Here is a 22419-nt window from a genome sequence, read left to right as displayed (position 1 = left end):
CTCAGTGTTAATGTTGGAGTAGTGCTTTTAATTAAAATGCTGGTCAGAAATCTAGTTTTATATGATTATAGTCCATTTAAATTGTTAAACATATTTTAGTAGCATTATATTTCCTTTCATTTCTCCTAATGGTTGAAAACATTCTTTTTTATGTTCCTTTAAAATCTCCCTTTTGTTCACTTTAATATGACGTTTTTGTTGATGAGAATTTTGGGAAGCTCGAAACGTTAGTATTTCCATGTTACTAGTTTTGCTTTAAAATGTATCAAGTGTGTTTTCTAGACTGTTCTTGGCAGCTGCTGTTTGCATGGTGGTGCACTCCTCAGCTGTTGTTTTCCATGGCTTCCCATCGTCATCGCCTCATAAAACCACGTAGAGATTTTAGGACTTAAAAGCATTAGGACAACATAACAAAGCATCACTGTAAAAGTAAAAGAATGTATGTTTTCTAGGTCTAAATCCCCCACCCCAGTAGTTTGCCAAGAGTCAAATGGCCAGTACTTCAAAACACATCCTGATAGTTTTGAGAGAAAGCCACTTTAGTCAAATCTTTCTAAGTCTCCAATGTTGGTCATTAAAGATTTTGTTTCTTAAAAATGAATGGTTCTTGCTGTTTTGACTCTAATCTTACTTGTATATGTTAATATTCTTTTAAAATATTTTTTAAGTTGATGCTTGTCCTGTCGGTGAGGTTGTGTTTTCCGTAAGTTCCCGTTTTGCCTAGTGAAATTGTACAGCAGTCCGGATGAGAGAACCCTGTAGCTCTTCAGAGGCATAATTAACGTGGCTTTTTGTTCCTCCTGTGCCCATTTGTTGGATGCTGTGTTTCATTCCAACTTGATTTTTTTTTTTTTGGCTTTATTATGCTTTGTTTTCACCATTGTGTGTCAAGTGTTTTATTTCTGTAAGTCTTGTTTCTTGCTGCTTCTAAAGAGCCAACTAAGCAAAACTAAACCAGGATTTTTAAACTTTTTTAGGAGTGTTATGCCAGCCATGACCTCTTTGAAGGTTTGTTATTTATATAAACAGGAAAAAAAAATCAGGGAATCTTCGTGGAAGAGAGCAGAGTGTGTTTAAAAGCCTAAGCTCTTGGGAGTAGGTGCAGGTGTCTCTACGTTTCCTCCCTGTCCTTCATCTGTTAGGTATTTTCGCTCTGAATTTTATATTTGTTTTTATAATAAGCTGTTACTTATCTGAAACACCTAGCCAGTTCTAGAATAAATATTTAAAAACCTAGTGGGTAGATGAATGACTTCATTAGATAAAAAAAGTTCCATAAACTTTTATAGCAAGTTATTTGGAGGGCTCGGGGTGGGGGCAGCTGCATAGGGGATGGAGTGGTGGGTATTGGGAAGTCCTTGAGCTCCTGCTGAATGAAACACGTTGGTTGTTGGATGAGTGTATTCCCTGAGTAGCCAGGAACGTCCAGCTGTGTGAGGGAGGCCGCAGGTCTGAACTCAGGCCGTGGCGTTTGGGGTCCCTAGACATCATGACCCTGGCCAAGCCATCTTTGTGCACCTGAGCTCTGGTCATTTTTATGGATGCTGTCCAGGATTGGGAATAGTTCTTGGAAAGTAGTTTGTTCTGATTTGGTTAAATCCCCAAATAACATTGCCTGATTGAGAAACTATGACTGAAGACGTATTGACTAGTTGATTAAAAATAAATAAATAAAAGCCCCTCTGTAATGCTGGGCATCCCCGATGATCAGAGCTTTGCACCATCATCATGTTTAGGAAGGTTTGCTTGCTTAGCATTGAACTTCCAGGATAGAACTCCTGACCACCTGTTATGCCACACACAGACACCCTCAGTGCCTGTGTGCACGCGCGCGTGCGCGCGGCCCCCCCCCCCAACACTAACACTCACATGTGCACACACATGCACAGCTTTACTTCACAAGATTGCGCAGGTACCTGGTTGTGGCCTGTGGGATCTTCTGAGTGTGAGGGCCTCAGACACTCCTAATTGATGGGGCTTAAGCCTGTTGGTACTCTCCTGACTTTAGCTGGGAAAGAGGTTTTTTTTTAATGTCTTGGCGCTTCACATAAAATCTCGAATAATTCACTCTAAACAAAACAGTTTTTAAATGTGTTTGCATACAACAAGGTCTTAAGTTTCTCCCCCTAGACAAGAATTACAAAATTCCTAGTTTTTTGAATTTGATTTATGGAAGGAATACACTCTATTCGACACTCTCAGAAGGGCTGTGTTTGACATCTGAAGGGTGGAAGGTGTTTTTTTTGCTGTTGAGCATTTATTAATTATTGTGTGCTTTCTGATAATTGTGTCTTTACTGTCTTGTTTACCCCAATAATCCTTACTGTGTATGAGTATATGGGAAGTTTTTATGTAAATAACATAAATAGAAAAAAGATAATTTTCCTCCCCATCCTCAGGAAAACATTTCAGAGTGCGGGAGATGTTCCTTGTCTCCATTCTGTCAGTTTGAGGTGAGAACAACCTATTAAAAGTCAGTTTATGACTTGCAATGTGAAGAACAGTTTATATTTCTTTTCTTTTCACCTTTTCGTTGCCTTTTTTCATGCTGTAATTTTTGTTTTGGTTCAGCCTGCCATGGAAGGGGTAGAGGTGAGAATTTCAGTGGAGGTGCAGGAGGGGGTTGTGGTCGTATTTGGTTTTGCTGTGACTTGTGGTTCTGTGGTGGACAGAGTGCGTTGTGCCTTTGAGTGCAGTGAGCCGTATTGTCTGTCTGTGGCAGAGTTGTATTAGTATCATTGCTGTGAACTGTCCGGGTGCCACGCATGTTTTCTATTAGGATGTTTTAAGCCAGATTCTAAGTTCTTTGGTTTTTCTATGTGTTAGAATTGCAATATCTCAATATTTAAGATTCAGTTGGATTTTGCTATTATAATGTTTGTATGAAATCATACATCTAACAACCTCTGGAGAGGAAACTCCACAAAGAACATGTTCTACCTGCCAGGAGTCGGGGGGAGTTACATTTTCTTTCTCTGTACCGATCTCATGCCTCCCCACTCCCAGTGCCCTGCACCTCGTCCACACACCCACACCGATGGGGTCCCCACACTGTGACTTTGGACAGTCAGCTCTGAGCTTTCCCTCTTCTGTAAAATGGGGATGATAATACCTGTCATTCCTGTCTTCCAGTGGTGTTGGGAAGACCAAAAGAAGTGATTTCGTGACAGTGCTTGGAAAAAGAAAAACTATAATATAAAAGGACCATTATTAGAATGTTATTCTAATTTCAGCATAGAACGTAATGTGTGCGAAGTCTTGAAAACACTGTATGAGAGAACTCTAGAGGTGGCATGGAGGTGACACTGAGCAGATTTTCTCACTTTTTTTTAACCCATCTCACTCTTCTGCCTTTTGGTTTAAAGAGGTGTTTTGAGCAGTATCTCAGATGCTGCCGGATGTGGTCCCTCCCTCTCGACCAGTGTTTATCATCCTCATTTTACTGAGCGTGGAGTCATGGACACCCTGCTGCACACCGCGCAGGCTGGTGCCTCAGTCTTCCCTCCCTGTGGTCATGGGGAATTCCCTGGAATTGCAGACCCAAAACTGTGGGAACTGATGCTGAGAATGGGAAGGGGGAGTGATGCTCAGAGAAATTGGCCACTGAGCTGGTAGCATGTTAAAAGGTGCAAAATTCTTGGCGTTTCACATTTTTCATACGATTCCCCGAAAGCTGTGTGCCAGCTTTAGTTTTAGGCCTGATTGACAGATACTTAAAACCATGGTCAATCATTTATTTACGTTGATACTTAATTTCCAGGGTAAATACTTAAGTATCTTTTGAGGACGTGGTGCTGAGTTTTGAGGGCAAAATAAGTCTTTGACCTCAGAGCTTAGTGCATTGGGAAGACCCCATGATGTCACAGTAAACGGAGGGACTCCTAACACTCTCACAGCCATGGGCATGAGTATCCTCTCCTCGGAGGGGCTGGCCTGGGCAACCCCTAGTTTCCTCCCCACACTTGTCAGTGTGTGGAAAAACAGACAGCACAACCATGACAGGGAGCACAGCCAGCTCCCCTCCCCTCCGCTGACAGATGAACTCTGAAGGCCAAGGGCAGGTAGTCTCCTTAGGCCACAGCTGTCATGTGAGACTGGTAAGTGGTGCTTCTTACACGTTAACTCTGCATCTGGTGGCTAGCTTGTGAATGTAGCTAGACGGTAGTAGGGTCTGTAGTAATGTTGATATCTGTGGTTAACGAAATTAATTGGCCAATTTTATAATTTTTTATTTTCTTCATTAGGAAATGAAAATTTGTTCGGCAATTATAAACCTTTTTCATCTGATCCCAGCTGCACCTCAAACTCTGGTCAAACCTTTGTTAGAGGTTGTGATGAAAACAGAACGGGCTATGTTGATTGAGGTAAGGGTCAAATTTAGGATTAATTCTGATTCTTCCTCTGTTGCTTATACTATTTTCAGTGTTATAACTTAGATGGATTCATCTAACAGTATGAAGATGTTAGATATTAATATTTGCTTATGTCAGCAGACTCAGTTACGAGGGGGAGAAATGTATACTCCTTCCACATTAGGTCGATAGAGCCCTGAGCAGACACGTTTTCACCACATGTTTTCTAGGCTGGCAGCCCCTTCAGAGAGCCTCTGATCAAGTTCCTGACGCGGCACCCCTCCCAGACTGTGGAACTGTTCATGATGGAGGCAACCTTGAACGACCCCCAGTGGAGCAGAATGTTTATGGTAAGAGCACAAGGAGCTGGAGTTGGGTATCCCTGCAGATTTGTGTTAGCTGGTGTGCTCTGTTTTTTGCTAACATATTTGAAAATTAGAAACATCACTGTGTATATGAAGAGTTCAAGTCCAGGAATCCCTCTCTGTAGGATTTTGATGGTGGTAACAAATGAATGAGCTGCTAGGATTATTAGAATCATCATAAAGTGTGATTACTGTTTAAAAAGCACTTCTTAAAAAGGGTGCTTGTAGTGTTTTTTTTCAGCCTGCCTAGAAAGGTTTAGAAAGAATCTTAGAGTTTATATCACACCTGAACCTTTTGTGATTTTTTTTTTTTATTAGCTTAAAACAGCTTATCTTGTTTTGTTTCTAGAGTTTTTTAAAACACAAAGATGCCAGACCGCTGCGCGATGTGCTGGCGGCTAACCCCAACAGGTTCATCACTCTGCTGCTGCCCGGTGGCACCCAGACGGCAGTGCGCCCGGGCTCGCCCAGCACCAGCACAATGCGCCTGGACCTCCAGTTTCAGGCCATCAAGGTAACGTCTCTTCATTAGACACTTGGGATCTTAAAAGTTTAGTGGACACACAGAGAACCCTGCCAGTTCGCTAATTTTTTTTTCCTTGACAGATCATAAGTATCATAGTTAAAAACAATGACTCCTGGCTGGCCAATCAGCATTCTCTGGTGAGCCACTTGAGACGTGTGTGGGTCAGTGAAACCTTTCAAGAAAGACACCGGAAGGAGAACATGGCTGCCACAAACTGGAAGGAGCCCAAGCTGCTGGCCTACTGTCTGCTCAATTATTGCAAGTGGGTGTATCTGTTGTGCTTTATGTCAAGTGACTTGTTCTATTCGATAAGCTAAACTAGAGCCGATTTGGTAATTTGCGTACAGCTGTGGTTCATTGGCTATGTGTAGTCAAATTTGTTGTATAGAATGGGTTATTATTCGTTTAGCTGTTTAAAAGATAAGTTGGGATCATACATCGTAATGAAACTTGCCAGGGTTTAACCTGTTCTCTGTTCAACCCTTCAGAAGGAATTATGGAGACATAGAATTGCTGTTCCAGCTGCTCCGAGCCTTTACTGGTCGTTTTCTCTGCAACATGACGTTCTTAAAAGAATATATGGAGGAAGAGATTCCCAAAAATTATAGCATTGCTCAAAAACGTGCCCTGTTTTTTCACTTTGTGGACTTCAGTGACCCCAACTTTGGAGATGAACTGAAAGCCAAGGTGAGACCCACTCTTTTGCAGTGGAAGTTGTGGGTGTTCAAGTTGATTTTCTAGGGAACCAAGGATCCCATTCATCTTCTGCTATGTCTCTGTTGACACTTGAATAATAGTCTGGACTCTTTATGAGGAAAATGCCATTGATGAAAAACATAAGGCAGATTCAGCAGTGAACAGTGTTGAAAAGTACTGTAGTTTGTTAGTTTCCCTGTTTTTAGAAAATGACTTGTTTGAAGTGAGAAGAGTAAACCAGGCTGACATCTATTTTCTCAAGTTCTTAACCTACCTTTCCAGTTGACCATTTGAATAAAAGTCAAGATTATCAGTTGCACCCTTGATGGAGTTTTAACCCTATGGGTTACCATATGACCAAAATGGTGGGCCTGCCAACCTTATCAAATAAAGAACATAGCTTTGTTTTCCTTCTCAATCTTCTAAATTTTTTTTTTTTGGTAGGTTCTGCAGCATATCTTGAATCCTGCTTTCTTACACAGTTTTGAGAAGGGGGAAGGAGAGCAGCTCTTAGGACCTCCCAATCCAGAAGGCGATAACCCAGAAAGCATCACCAGTGTGTTTATAACCAAGGTGACTAACAATGCATTGGCGTGAAAAGTAACTTGGGAGATGCGTGAGTGCGTGTGTGATGGGTTCATTGAAATAAGAGCATTATACAGCAGTCCCCCTTATCCCCAGGGGGATATGTTCCAAAACCCTGAGTGGATGCCTGAAACCGTGGACAGTACCGATTTCTATATATCGTATGTTTTTTCCTGTATGTACATACCTATGATAAAGTTTAATTTATAAATTAGGCACAGGAAGAGATTAAAAATAATAAAATAGAATAGTTATAACACTATACTGTAATAATTAAGTTATATGAATGTGGCCTCTCTCAAAATATCTTATTGTACTGTACTTACCCTTCTTGTGATGATATGAGATGATAAAATGCCAAACCTATTCCTGAGTCTGTGTAACCATCCCTTACTTTGTAGTAAATGGCTTGGTGTCCCTCATTTCAGGGGCTCCGTTGTGAAGTCTTCGTATAGGCTCAGTGTTTTCTGGTGCAACACGTTGTCATCAATCGGAGGAACACGTTTTCTTTTCATGTCTTCTGCCCACAGATTTAGTGCCTTTTTCATCTTAACTAAGCACTTACGAAGCACTGTGGCTGTAGCTTTTGCAGTTCAAGGTGCGACAGCAAAACTAGCTCGAATTTCTTTTTCACAATTTCAGATACAAGATTTGTTCTTACCTTAGATCTTAACAATCTAAGCATGTAACTTTTTTCTTAGTAACTCTAGAACTTCCACTTTTTCACTTAAAGGAAGCACTTTCTGACTTCTCTTTGGCATATCCGAACTGCCAGCCTCACTACTCTTGTACTTTGGGGCCACTATTAAGTAAAATAAGGGTGACTTGAACACCAGCACTGTGATACTGTTAGAGTCCATCTGATAACTGAGGTGGCTACTAAGGGACTGACGGACAGGAAGCGTTTACAGTGTGGAGATGCAGGACGAAGGAGTGATTCACATCCTAGGCCGGATGGAGCGGGACTTGCAAGATTTCCTTGGGCTACTCAGAATGATGATACTTATGAATTATTTCTGGAATTTTCCATTTAATATTTTTGAACCACAGTGAACTGTGGGCACCTGAAACTGTGGAAAGTGATACTATGGAGGGGGTGGGGGATGGACACTACTGTATTATAATTCTTAGTGAATTATTATTATTTTTTTAAAGATTTTTATTAGGGAATTGGGGGATGGGAACAGACAAGTTGCTGTCCTTTTGTTCTTCAGTCTAGTTGTGGAGGACGTTGATTCACTGGCCCAAGTTGGCGCCATCATTGTGCTCTTCCCGGGTGAGGGAGATCAGTCGCCAGCTTCTGGACGGCCGCTCACAGTGGCTGCTGGCCGCTCACACTGGCTGCTTGGCTACACACGGTAGCTCATGGCAACCCACTGCCACAGGGGCTGCAGCCTACGCCGTCGCCAGCGACTCACGGCAGCCCAGCTCCAGGTTGAGCTGTTGTTCAGCATCTTAGNTACGCCGTCGCCAGCGACTCACGGCAGCCCAGCTCCAGGTTGAGCTGTTGTTCAGCATCTTAGCTGTAGAGGGCAGTGTCACTGGCCCTTATATGTGGGATCCGAACTGGGGCCCTCTGGCGTCCCAAGCCAGCTCTTAACCATCGCGCCACTCGGCTGGCCCTTAGTGAATTTTTTAAGGCAGTTGTCTTTGGAATAAATTAAGTTTTCTACATTAAAACTCCTGTTACTGATCAGGAGTTTTTTTTTGTTGTTTTTTAAAGATTTTATTGGGGGATTGGTGGAGGGGAACAGTGCTAGGGAATTGGGGAAGGGGACCAGCCAAGTTGTTGCTCTTCAATCTTCGTTGTGGAGGGCGCCAGTTGCCATTTGGCTTCCCGTTGGCAGCTCGTGGCCTCTAAGCTCAAGGTGCTGTGTTCAATCTTAGTTGCGGGTGGGCGTAGCTACCATCCCACGTGGGAGTCGAACCTGGCAGCTTGTTGTTAAGAGCACATGTCCTATCCACTGAGCCATCCGGTCGGCAGCTCAGCTCAAGGTGCCGAGTTCAGTCTTAGTTGCGGGTGGGCATAGCCCACAATCGAACAGGCACCTTGTTACACCAGCTGAGCCATCCTGCTACCTGTTGGCAGCAGCTCAGCAACAACTCAGCTCAGGCACAGTGTCACTGGCCCATGTGGGGAATCTAACCGGCGGCCCTGTTGCTCAGAACTCGTGCTCTTAATTAAGCCAACTCTTAACCAACTGAGCCACTCGGCAGGCCTAGGTTGGGAGAGTTTTGATGTTCTATTTTCACCTTTAGCTTTGCAAAGGAATCTACTGAAAGCCAGGGAGACCTTTAGACTGGATACAGTTGCCATCGGGACCCTTTGTTGCCAAGTTAGTGAAACATCTTTGTGGCAGTACATGTCTGAAGTTAGCTTAGGTTTTAAGGTCTGTGCATCTTTATAGCAGCGTTTCAAGTGGGCACTAAAGAGGTTTTTTTTTTTTAATTAAATGTTTTCTTTGAGAAATGCTTGTGCTGTGATTCTCACAACGCCTTGGCTGCCCTCCTGCAGGTTAGACAGTTGAACTTCATGGCAGGTGTTGCGTTTGCCTTGAGGTTGTTAGACTGAGTGTTCTTTATATGGGTTGTTTGTTGGAGTGCTGTGAGCTGTTGGCAGTCCACATCTGCAGCGTACCACACACACATTAACGCTGTTTGGAAGGACACAGTTTTCTCACCTCTTCTGTCACCTGTTCTGTCCTGGGGTCTAGGCAGAGGGGACTGTTGTTCCCATCAGCAAGTTACTGGTACTTACATAGTCTTTGTCCCTTTCTGAAGTTCTAACCCCACAGTTCCAAGGGAACCAGAGCTGAGACCAAGGAGTTATTGTTGGTCCACATACAGACTTGGCACAAGTGAGGAGTTGGCATTTCGAATGTTGGATGAGGATAAATGGTGCCAGAGCAGGCCGGAGCCTTGGGCAGGGGCCATGGTGAAACAGCAAATCCAGGCTGGAGAGGAACGGGGCTAAAGGACCCTGATGAAAACAGCTGTGATGGAAGAATTCAGTCAGATCTTTCTGGTAGACAGACGGTAGTTAGGATCCTTAGTTGAACTGAATGATGTAGTCAGTGTATTTAATTCAGTAGAGACATGTAGAATATTCTTCACAGTGTACAGTTTTTCTTATATGTATGAGACATGTAAAAAAATCTATCAGATACTTGGTTACACAGAAGACCATAACAATTTTTTAAAAATAGAGACTTTCTTCCAGGTAATGTTTTCTGATTATAATACTGAAAAGTAAGGACTGGGTAATAGCTGACCAAGAAAAAAAATCTCAACTACTTGGAAATTAAGACATCCAGTCCTAAAAAACCTTTTGTATAAAAGAGGAAATCCTTCTTGCCCCCTGAAGCCACTTTCCCTACTGCATTCTGACTGCAAGCCTGCCTTTTCTTTGCAGTGTTGAAATAAATTCATTGAGTATCTAATCCATACGTACGAAAGGGAAATTGATGTGACTTTATTGGGTCCTTCCTGTAGAACGTGTGTGCATGTGTGTGTGTAGAGGCTTAACTGCGTATGACCCTTAGTGGGTAATGGCTCAGACTGGACAGGCACTCCCGTCTGCTCGGCCCCACAGGTCCTGGACCCCGAGAAGCAGGCAGACATGCTGGACTCCCTGCGGATCCACCTGCTGCAGTATGCCACGCTGCTGGTGGAGCACGCGCCGCACCACATCCACGACAACAACAAGAACCGCAACAGCAAGCTGCGCCGCCTCATGACCTTCGCGTGGCCCTGCCTGCTCTCCAAGGCCTGCGTGGACCCGGCTTGCAAATACAGCGGGCACCTGCTTCTGGCACACATTATTGCCAAGTTCGCAATCCACAAGAAAATCGTCCTTCAGGTACCTGGCCCGGCCCCCTCCTGTCTGCCTGACATTCCCTTACATTTCCACACATGTACACATTGCTCCCATACAGTCGTGACCTCTCCTTTTCTGCTATCTCTTCCTGATGCCATTCAGAAATGCTCATGTCTTGCCATCTCAGGAGTGCTGAGAGGCCTCCCATGACATTCGTCCCCCTGCCCCCAGTTACTGTTCTCTCCTTCCTCTGCAACCTTGTTTTGGAAACAGAAGGTCTCCTTCATCCACCTCACACCCCTCTACCCATGGCATTCTGGCTTCTGATTCTCTGTTCCATTGGAAATGTTTTGGTCAGGGGCCCCAGCCCACTCCTTAGCCATACACAGTGGGTATTTTGAACCCTCGTCTTATAAGCCCTCTGCCGTGTGATGGTCTTGAGTGCATCCCCGAGTCCCTCAGTGGTTTAGGCTTTGATGTCAGGCAGCCCTGGGTTTGAGTTTTGTTTCTTCCACTCAGAATTCTGTGACCCTGAGTGGGATGATTACTGTCTCTGTGTGAGAATTCATTGTAATAATACACTTGAATACTCAGCCTGTCGGTCCCATTAAGCATTTGGTATGTAATCAATTGCTCTTGTCCTATTCTGTGAGGTCACTCTGTTTTCTTCTCGTGAATTTCAGTGGTATTAAACCCCAGGCCCCAAAAAAGCCAGTGGCCTCTCAGACATCACCTCCCACAGGCACTTGAGATATAAATACAGTCTCTGTGAGTGGCACTGCTCCCCTCAGTCATGCCAGCCAGAGACCGAGGACCGTCTGTGACGACCTCTCGTTTTCCCGGGCATCCAGGCATGGGCAACTCCTGTTGATTTCCAAAGCTCTTCCTGTCCCTCCACCCTCAGTACCAATTGGGTGGTCTTTGCGTTCCCATGAACAAACTTCCATCATGACTTGACCACTCACATCATGACCACTCATTGGAACTATTGCAAGATTGCCTCTTATCATGGCCCCTTTCACTCTATTTTCTATGCTGTGGCTGGAGTGGAATCATGTGTGTACCTCGACTAACTTCCCACCAGTTATGCTAGATGTAGATCTCTGCAAAGAGCTAAGTCTCATTCATCTTGGTATATTCCACTTGAGCCCAGCATGGGCACATAGTCTGTGCTCAATAAATATTAGAATGAATGTATTCATTTATCAAAACCTAATGAAAAAGAAAGCAACTATGTTGTTTTCCAGTAAGAGACCTCTGAGGAATTTTATAAAAATTGTTTTGCAACAATATCACGCTTTGGTTCTAAGTGATTTTTTAAAATCTTGTTTTATTAAAGACTTCATTCTCATCTTAGTTAAGAATTTCTCTCCCATTTTAGGTGTTTCACAGTCTTCTTAAGGCCCATGCAATGGAAGCTCGAGCAATTGTCAGACAAGCGATGGCCATTTTAACGCCGGCAGTGCCAGCCAGAATGGAGGATGGGCACCAGATGTTGACCCACTGGACAAGGAAGATTATCGTGGAGGAGGGGCACACGGTTCCCCAGCTGGTTCATATTTTGCATTTGATAGTGCAGCATTTTAAGGTATGTAGAAAGTACTGTATGTAGATGGGTATGTAATGCATTTTCAGCCATTTGCTTTGAACTGTTGCCTATTTTTCATTTCCTGCAAAAATAGGTGGTTATTCATCTTTCAGTAAAGGTTTTTGTGGTCCATTGATTAGTACGTGTAGGTGTGTATGGTTTTTGTCAACATGGGAGTTGTATACTTCAGAGAATGTGTCAGGTGTCTGCTTCTTTCTGTCTAGGCTGCAGTTTTCTTGTAAGTACTCAGTTAACAGTGAATAAAGATGAGTGGTTACTTTGGGAGGAGTCATCATTAACTTTGGATTTTGGTAACTGTTAAAAAGTTGTTCTTATTGCTCTGAGCAACAGCGGTTCGAGTCAGCCCGAGCTGAGCAGCCGTGAGCTGCCAACAGGTGGCGGGATGGCTCAGCTAAAAAATAAAAAAAAATAAAAAAAAAGTTCTTATTGCTGTCACCTTGTTTATAGCCAGATTGCCCCCTTTGTTGGACTTGTTCATGTGTAAATATTTCTTGTAGATTTTGGGTAGAGGAGAAGGGAACCCCAATGGCATTGAGTTGAAAGCTTTTATCACCAGCTCTTTTGGGAATTTGCTTCCTGGCATGGATGGATTATTAAGACGTCAAGCCTGAGGTTTGATACATGTGACTAGACTTGCTTATCTAAAGAGAGTTCAGTGTTTCAACATTTTTTAACGATGCTTCTAAAAGGCTGAAATACACTATTATGTTGGGACTCAGCCAGGGACGAAGGAAGTGATATACACACACACACACACACACACTCTCCCATAATGAGAATTCCCTCGCTGAAGTTAGGGTTCAGAATTCTTGAGCAGGAGGCTCTCTCATGTGAGCCTGTTGGGGCTGAGGCGGGTGTGTGTGTGTGTGTGTGTGTGCGCTTGCGTGCGTGCAGGTGTGTGTTGGGGTCACAACATAGCATCCTGCGTGACATGCCCCGTGCCCACAGGTGTACTACCCGGTGCGGCATCACCTGGTGCAGCACATGGTCAGCGCCATGCAGAGGTTGGGCTTCACGCCCAGCGTCACCATCGAGCAGAGAAGGCTGGCTGTAGACTTGTCGGAAGTTGTCATCAAGTGGGAGCTGCAGAGGATCAAGGACCAGCAGGTAGAGCTGCTAGCCCTTTCGTGGCCTCCCCTATCATATTCCTCATGCTTCTCCGCAGAAATTAGTGAAGTCAAGTGTGTGTTTGTCTTTTCAGCCGGATTCAGATATGGACCCAAATTCAAGTGGAGAAGGAGTCAACTCTGTCTCATCTTCCATTAAAAGAGGCCTGTCGGTGGATTCCGCCCAGGAAGTGAAACGCTTCAGGACAGCCACGGGAGCCATTAGTGCAGTAAGATCACGTGCACACGCTGTGTGCTTCCTTTTACAGCCTCTGCGCTTCCTTGTGGGAGTTTGTTCACTTAACAAATTTCCAATGTGGGCTAAGTCCTACCACCTTGCCAGAGACAGCTGGGAGAGGCTGCGTGTAACAGAGAAACCCAATGACATGATACTCAAGGTGTTTCCCAAGTTACAGACACATTTTTCTTTGCGCCCACTTAATAACCGTTAAAGTTCTGACAATAATAGTTAATTACATGTAGAAAGACATCAAGAGAAACTCTTTGGGGCAAGATTGAGAGCATGCGCCCATTTGTGTTCAATTTTTTAAAAACTGTATACCTTGTTTTGTCCAGAGGGTAGCCACCAAGAGAGCCCTGGGGGTGCTGGCTCTCCTCCTCCTGTTGAGGTGACGGCCCTGTAACTGTATGCCTAAGGTTAACTCTCCCCCTACCCGCCTCTGTTCCCCTCCGTATGGCCCCCGCCTCCATCCTTTGCTCACATTAGGAACCTGGGACCATCTGCTATCTGTCCACTTCTCTTCACACATCCAGTCGAGAGCAAGTCCTGTCAGCCAGCCCAGCGCAGCCACAAATGCCCACCCTCTCCCCTCATCTCTGCCCCCACCATCGTGGTACAAGCAGATGCCCAATCCCTCTCACCGGGATTGCTCAACTGCCTCCCAGTCCTCTCAATCCTTCCACCTTTATCCCTCTTCAATACGCTTTTCACAAAGCAGAGAACCAAAAAACTTCTTTTCAGAATTGAAGTCGGGGGAAGCAGGGTGAAGGGTACATGGGACTGCTGTACTATCTTTGTAATTTCTTGTGAATATTATACTCGTTTTAAAATAAAAACAGTAAATTAAATCAGACTGTATTTCCCCTCAGCGAGCCCTCCCCTTGACTCAGGCCTCCAAGGCCTGTATGACCTGACCCTCTGATGGCCTTCTTACCCCTGCATCTTGCTCACGGTACTCCAGCCACACAGACCATTCCCCACTTTAGAAATGCCCCAGCTCTGGGCTCACTTAGAACTTGTCACTGGGCCCTTTTCCTCTCACTGGTGCAGTGTCCCCTCTTCTCATGGCTGGCTGCTCCTCAGCCCGAGAGCTACCTTGGTGTCATCCTTTCACTTCCAGGACCACGTTCCGTTTCAGTCTCAATCACACCACCCATTACTTTTCATTACTTTTCATGGTCCATTAGCTGTCTTGTGGACCTCCTGCCTGCCTTCCTCAGTGCTCAGAATGACATCTGCCCCTGTTGGCGGGCTGCACGAGTCAGTGCCATACACTGCATGAATTGTTGACAGGGCTCTTTCTTCCTGCCTTTTCTAGGTGTTTGGGAGGAGCCAGTCACTGCCTGGAGCGGACTCCCTTCTTGCCAAGCCCATTGATAAGCAGCACACGGACACTGTGGTGAACTTCCTCATCCGAGTGGCTTGTCAGGTGCGGGCTCTGAATGTCTTAAGTCAGGGATTCTTTAGAACAAAGGCTACTTAGTCAACTCCAGGATGTTACCTGTGACAGCTTAATCCAAAAAGAAATAGCCAAACCAAGATCTGACAGCTAATTCTGTCGCTTTCATACCACATTCCACTAATTTTATGATATGTTAATATTTCTGAAATCTGCCTTGTCTTATAACTGATATGATTTTTTAAAAACATTTTTTCTTTTAGTGGTGATTAAATAATGATGTATCTTATAATTAAGGGAATCTTGGTGTTGGTAAAAACATGGTAGTTTTGTGATGTTGCGCAAATTATTTAACTTACAAGTTACCTGTCTCTAAAGGTATTGGGATGGTCCAAAACAACATATACTAATTTAAATGCTTTTATAACTTGTATTTATTTATCATTCATATCCATATATGTTTCCATGTAGTTATTGGGAATCCATTTTTAAGCTTTTAATTTTTATATTTCCAAAAAACATTGTAAATGAAATTTTCCTAAGCTTTTAAAAAATTTTTTGTGAATCTTAAGTTTTTCTAGTTATTAAACAGTACTGTATCTTGCAATACTGTTGAGGCTCTCCAAGTTGAAAAGACCCTGTTAAACTTCAGCCAGCATTTTCTTGCCTGCTGCAGTGTGCTAGGCACAGCCTCGGCCCTCTAGAGGGAGAGAGCGCGGGCCCTGCTCTCTGGGGAGCCTCTTGACACTAATATCAATCACAAATGATTGCCAGTCACCAGTGACCCCCTCCCTACATGGAAGCGGGAGGGTCCCAGGGGAGAGGGTCCCTGAAACAGACGGCTGAGTTGAATCAGGTGGGAGAGGAGGTGGCTGTGAGGTGGAGAGCTAGGGTGCAAGGCCATGGGGCATGAACAGAAGGCAGTGTCACAAGAATGACTGTAAACACGTCTGCAGCGAAGCGTGGCCTTGAATTTGAGTGAATTTCCAGGTTAATGACAACACCAACACTGCCGGGTCTCCTGGGGAGGTGCTGTCTCGTCGATGTGTGACCCTCCTGAAGACGGCCCTGCGACCGGACATGTGGTCCAAGTCCGAGCTCAAATTGCAGTGGTTCGACAAACTGCTGATGAGCGTGGTAGGTGTTCCTGTCTGTTGCTGCCGCTTGGGCTTGGGGCTGGTCTGCCCAAACCCGAACCTTCCATCCAATTCCTCTGGCCCAGGGGTCGGCAAACTGCAGCTCGCGAGCCACATGCGGCTCTTTGGGTACGTTCTGTCTCAAAAGTTTGCCGACCCCTGGAAGAACTTATCCTGCCCCTCGTGACAATTTAAAAATTATTCTAGAGCCATAAATATATTTTTACATAATCACCATTATGTGAATATATGCTTTAAAAATTTTATAAATGAAACTGTGATAGTTTTATTTTCATTTTCAATTTTACTTCAGAGCCTGTGGCTTGCGAGCTGCAGTTTGCTGACGCCTGGTCGCTCTTCCGTCTCAAAAATTTGCTGACCCCTGCTCTGGCCAGTTGTGGCCCCTTCCACTTTCTCTTCTGGCCACTGTTGACCTTAAAACAATCAGTTATTTTACCAGCAAGATGGGTTTATTTGGGAATGGCAGAGGAATTGCAAGCGATAGCAGAAACCATAGGCAAGTCCAGCAAGCAAAGGAGAGGAATGTTACTTTCTAGAGAAAAAGGAGGAAGTTGGGAGGGGGTGCTTTGAACAAAAGTCCGTTGGAGGAATGGAGGAAAACTAGAGTTCAGGTCTCGTTGGCTGAGTAATGGGCAAGGAAGCAGGTCTTCCTTTGTTCTGCTGGAGTGGTAAAGCAATGAGTGTTGTTTTCCTATTGAGGCCTGTAATTGACAGTTCTTCCTGTTGGGGTCTGTAATTGACAGTAGTGGTATAGAGCCTGAAGTCTCCCCCTTCTGGACTCCCGACTCCATTTTATTTTATTTTATTATTTTTTTAAAAGATTTTATTGGGGAATTGGGGGAGGGGAATAGCGCTGGGGAATCGGGGGAAGGGGAACAGACAAGTTGCTGTCCTTCTGTTCCTCAGTCCAGCTGTGGAGGACGTCGCTCCATTGGCCCATGTTGGTATTATCATTGCGCTCTTCCCAGTTGAGGCAGATCGGTTGCCGGCCTCTGGATGGCCGCTCACAGTGGCCCTTGGCAGCTCACACTGGCTGCCGGCCACACACGGTAGCTTATGCCAGCCCACTGCAGCAGGGCTGCAGCCTATGCCGTTGCCGGCGACTCACGGCAGCCCAGCTCCAGGTCCAACTGCTGCTCACCATCTTAGCTGCAGAGGGTAGTGTCACTGGCCCTCATGTGGGATCCGAACTGGGGCCCTACTGCTCAGAGCTGGCGTCCCAAGCCACCTCCTAACGAATGCACCACTTGGCTGGCCCCTGACTCCATTTTAAATGAGGTTTCCTTTTACTAATTTTCATACTGATAATGAGGAGGGAGTTTCACTTCCAGGAAATGGTTTTAAAACCTCAGCTTTCACTCCCACCCAGCCCCAAGTAGTTAGTTTTGAAAACATAATAGTCTTCGTGCCTTTTGAAGTCTAATTTCTTAAACTGACCTGCCGTCTGACTTGAAATATTTTTAGTTGATTTATGCACCAACCTTTAAAATAAACTTGAATTTTTAAAGCATATTGGCATAAAATTTGTTATTGGTCACCGTATAATCAAGTAACAAAGAAATAGCCCCAAATGCTGATTATTTGATGGGGTTTTTGGTTTGTTTCTGTAAAAACCTTGATCCTGTAATTTGCTCGGGGTTGCAAACCTATTATAAGCATTTGTTACTTTGCATTGCAAAGACCAACATTGTTGCTGAAGTGTTTTGAAAGGTTACAAAGGTCACCTGTGCTATGAAAATTGTAGGATCGTAGGCCCCTAAGCCTGCAGCTCATGGTTTGATTCCAGCTTGGTGTATAACTTCTGGATTACCTTCAGTTTTCTTTTTTCTCTTTGAAAGGTCGGATTACTTTGCTATCACATATAGTCACAGTTTAATCAAGCTCAGCCATATGTGGACAGCGTCTGCCAGTGAATAGGCTAACATTTTCATAACGCAACGTGCCATGTTCAGTGACTTCCCACCTTTTTCCCATAGTGAGGGATTTTTACCTCACAGCCCCGGTGGATACACCCAGTACACGGGCTAGGCATGCATGTGTATACAACACCAATAAAAGTTCCACGAGGCAGTGCTTATCTGTACTACAAACCATGTGTTCCATTTTCTATTTTATTGTTTCTCTTTTTTAAGTTCTGTTGTCATCTATTAGGTTGATTTCATGACACAGTTTCAGAGATACTTCCTTTTGGAAAAATATTTGTATTTTAACTAAAAAGATGGAAGGAGACAAGCAAAATTCATTGCAGTAATTGCCTCTTTAGACCCTCAGTGATTTTCAAAATTTTAACATTATTTAATGTTGAATATTTTTCATGAGCTTTCAAAAAAGGTTTGATTAAATACTTAAAGCAAATTTATTAATCATGAAATCCTAAAGTATTAGTAAAATATGGTGGTCACCTATGTAGGATATGTTCATTATTTAGTGGTGTTTTATTTATTTTTTTATATATACTTCATTTCTAAATAATAACACATAATTTTAAATTTTAAATTTTGACTTGGGTTTCTATAATTCACCCTACTTGAGTTTATTTTATCTGTGTGTGGCCTGTGTTCTCCATTCTAGGAGCAGCCGAATCAAGTTAACTATGGAAATATTTGCACAGGATTGGAAGTGCTGAGTTTCTTGCTAACTGTGCTCCAGTCTCCAGCCATCCTCAGTAGCTTCAAACCCCTGCAGCGTGGAATCGCGGCCTGTATGACCTGTGGAAACACCAAAGTGTTGCGAGCAGTCCATAGCCTTCTCTCACGCCTAATGAGTATTTTCCCAACAGAGCCAAGTACGTGACCTTCTCCATGCCTTTCCTACCGAGTGGGTGGGTGGGCACAGAGCTTGTTAGTTGAGAGAGCTCACCCTCCAGTTACTCTATGGAGCCTTTTATTTCCGCACTTTTCTTTTTTTTTTTTAAAAAAAGATTTTATTGGGGAATTGGGGAAGGGGAACAGACAAGTTGCTGTCCTTTTGTTCTTTAGTCTAGTTGTGGAGGACATTGCTTCACTGGCCCATGTTGGTATTATCATTGCGCTCTTCCTGGCTGAGGCAGATAGGTTGCCGGCCACTGGACGACCGCTCATAGTGGCTCTTGGCCGCTCACGCCAGCTGCTAGCCACTCAACGGTAGCTTACGGCAGCCCACTGCAGCCCCACTGCAGCCTACGCCGTCGCCGGCAACTCACGGCAGCCCAGTTCCAGGTCAAGCTATTGTTCACCATCTTAGCTGTAGTGGGCGCAGCGTCACTGGCCCTCAGGTGGGATCCGAACTGGGGCTCTGCTGCTCAGAGCTGGCGTCCCAAGCCAAGTCTTAACCAATGCGCCACTCGGCCAGCCCATTACTGCACTTTTCTTGTGTTTACCCTTTCTTTAAAAAAAAAATGACATAAAAACTAACGGCAGCAGGCATTGCATTATATTTTTTTGTTTGCTTTGGAAATGCAGTTCTTCATCAGCTGAACATTACTGTTTCTTTAATGTATTAAAGGTAAGTGAGGTTAAAGTATGTTGTCAAATGAACAGTTGACAAGATTAAATCTTGGCGTACTGTAAACAATGTTTAGTGTATTTGGAGTGTGTTCAGGTAAGGCTTGGTGAGATAAAAGGTTGTCAGTTGGCTCCATAAAATAGGAAGCAGCCCAGAGGTGAGCACAGCATGTCCTGCAGTGGAGAGAGGTGCTTGTGCCAGTTGCTGCGGATCCCAGAGTAACTAAAGCTCAGCCCCTAGAGTGAGCAATGTCCTAGGACCTGGCAGGCCTGTGAGCCCAAACCCTAGAGCCCAAGTTTTTCTTCTGTTTCAGGCACTTCAAGTGTGGCCTCGAAGTATGAAGAGCTGGAGTGCTTGTACGCCGCCGTCGGGAAGGTCATCTATGAGGGACTCACCAACTACGAGAAGGCCGCCAACGCCAACCCCTCCCAGCTCTTTGGTGAGTCTGTGTCTGACTGGGTTTGCCCGCTGTGGTTCCGTTTGGCGTCCATCTATCCAAGCTCTCTGCATGAGCTTTCCTTAGAAGGGAAAGGCTCAGGATGTGGAGAGGAGCTTTGAGCTGACACACTGTTGGGGTGTCTGTGTGGCCCGGTGCCCCTGTGGTCTTTGAGGTGAACGACCCCATTCTATCCAACACGATTGCTTCCCAGTTCCTCCCGCCTCAGCCTCAGATGCAGGATTTGGTCAAAGGGAACTGCCCCGTGGATCCTGCTGGCCCAGTTTTACACCAAGCACAAACCTGCTACCAAACGGTACAGGCATGTAGAAGCACCTCTGTAAGCCACTCACAAGCTAGGCACTTGTCCCCATCTACTTGGTGAGGCCCTGACTGCCCCAGGTGAAATGAAAATTGGTTTCTCGGGTAATCAGGGCAGCTGGGTGACTTTGGCCTCCAGATACCTGAAAGTCAAATGTGTAGACTCTGTTTTTTTTGTCAAACTCACATCTATGAGTAGGATAAGACATTGAATTAACAACCCTAAACGTTTTTTCTCTCTTATAACATATTCATTGTATAAAACTTTGAAAATACAAATGAAGGAAAGCTGGAAGTTGCCTGTAAGTCTCTCTGCTTAGTAACACTCAACATTTTGGAGTGCTTGTTTCCTTTCTATACACATGTATATAAGTACATACACACAAAGCCCTTGCTATGCAAACTCTTTGTGTCTGCATTTGCAAACTGAATACTTCATTTTTATTAGACTGATGCGCTTGCCTACTGCGGTAAGGAGGCATCTGGTGAATACGTTATTTAAAAAAAATTTTTTTTAGCTGAGCCCTCCTACCACCTGTAGGCAGCTCAGCGGTAGCTCAGCTCAGGCTGGGAATTGAACCGCTGTTGCTCAGAGCTTGCACTCTTGAGCGAGCTCTTAACCAACTGAACCACTCGGCCGGCCCTGAATACATTATTTTTAAATGAATTTCTTGCTCACCAAACTTTCTGCTTGCTACCTGAAATTCAGGAGCCAGATAAGTGTAATTAAAATGGCATCCCTTGCTCTCCACACTTGCTGTCTGTATCCTGGAACCAGATGGATTTGGACACTGAGGAATGCTGTGGCTTTTTGTCAGTGGGGTCATACAGTAGATCCTGCTCTGCAGCCTGGCTGCTGTCGCAGTGCAGCAGGAACATCCCATTAGTTTTCTGGAGGGCTCTGTTTGAGAAGAACTGACCACCGTCCCCCTGCTACTCCTGGGTGATAGCAGGTGAGGGGCAACCTTGGGGCCAGTGGGCCTGTGGAGTTGGTCACACTGCTATCCTCTGTGTGTGAGGTTCCGTTCCTGACGGCTGCACCATAGAAGTGAACATGGCAGTCGGGAACAGCCAGAACACGACCCGTGTTCATCATCATCTTCAGGTGTCATGGGTTACTTATCGTAGAATCAGATTGGTTGCCTGTTTACTGCGCTGCTGAGAATCAGCCTTTTAACAAAGCAGGCCTGAAATTGTCCAAATCTGGATGATTGCACCTGTAAATGATGAATAAATACCCTTTTAGTGTTCTATGATTTGAGCCATGAATATAGATTTAAAATTTAACATGTAGGTCAGGGTTAAGATGTATATAAAAATGCCAGTTATGAAAGATAAAATTTTTGTCACATACTCAGTGTTCATGTTCTGATGTTAGTTTTGCTGATTTTTATTGATCTTATGCAGTTTTTCAGCATGGGGTGCAAATAGTCTAAAACATTTGTCATGCCCAGGTAGTCTAGATAGAAAAAGAAAGGCCCTCCCCCACCTTTGCCCCCCCAACATCATAAAGACTTAGGATGGTTTCCCATAACCTAAAGATAAAATCCAGAACTGGAGGTAAGAATGTTTCTGCTGAAGCACAAAAATCACTTCCCATGCCTGAGGATGATGATCGTGAATTAGGAACTAAGAGTAAACATAATGTTTCCAAATGCAGTATATGCCATCCAAAAGCTTATAATGTTGACATTTGGGGTTAAGCTGTAGTTTTGTTGGAAATAGCCGTTTTTGTGTAGCACAATTTAAAATGTTTTAAATATCACATTTTTGTCAGTTGCTCAATTTTTAAAAACTTTTCTTAAAAAAAAAACCATTTGCTGATGTCTATTTTTTAGGGACCCTGATGATCCTGAAGTCTGCCTGCAGCAACAACCCGAGCTACATAGACAGACTGATCTCCGTCTTCATGCGCTCCCTGCAGAAGATGGTCCGAGAGCACCTCAGCCCGCAGGCAGCGTCGGGCAGCACGGAGGCCACCGCAGGTGAGGGACCTGACTTGGTCCTCAGGTTTTGTCCTCAGACTTGGTTTAAAGCCCAGACGGTGCTGGCTCTGTGACTGGATTCTAAAGCGCACACTAGTGCCTGTTGATATGCAGTTCATTATCATCTGCTCGTAACAGAGTCCCCAAGCTTTTCGTTTAAAACCAAAATGAGGCTCCTTTTTAAAATAACTTGCTTTTAAAATTTGCGAATGGAAGAGTGAAGAACTTTTAAATGGTTGGACATTTATGTGTCCACTACATGAGAATTACCTAACAATTTTGCTATAAAACAGGGATTGCTTAATCAGAGCTGTTACGTCTGACGGAGAATTCAGTCGCAG

At 44.4% G+C, this 22419-nt stretch overlaps 1 protein-coding gene across 1 annotated transcript in view; it reads left to right on the top strand.

The window, feature by feature from the left end:
* TRRAP (transformation/transcription domain associated protein) overlaps positions 1-22419 on the top strand; it is a 127403-nt gene that overhangs the window by 61040 nt on the left and 43944 nt on the right. Inside the window, 15 exon segments of the mRNA XM_019655561.1 lie at positions 4245-4364; positions 4583-4702; positions 5067-5231; positions 5324-5505; positions 5732-5930; positions 6384-6512; positions 10117-10383; positions 11723-11929; positions 12899-13057; positions 13152-13286; positions 14616-14726; positions 15687-15833; positions 18425-18638; positions 19650-19775; positions 21932-22078. Coding sequence (XP_019511106.1) covers positions 4245-4364; positions 4583-4702; positions 5067-5231; positions 5324-5505; positions 5732-5930; positions 6384-6512; positions 10117-10383; positions 11723-11929; positions 12899-13057; positions 13152-13286; positions 14616-14726; positions 15687-15833; positions 18425-18638; positions 19650-19775; positions 21932-22078 — 2428 coding nt within the window.

The sequence above is a fragment of the Hipposideros armiger genome, unplaced genomic scaffold (genome assembly GCF_001890085.2).
Source record: "Hipposideros armiger isolate ML-2016 unplaced genomic scaffold, ASM189008v1 scaffold_242, whole genome shotgun sequence".
Lineage (NCBI taxonomy): Eukaryota > Metazoa > Chordata > Mammalia > Chiroptera > Hipposideridae > Hipposideros > Hipposideros armiger.
This window is presented reverse-complemented; position numbering and strand designations above follow the sequence as displayed.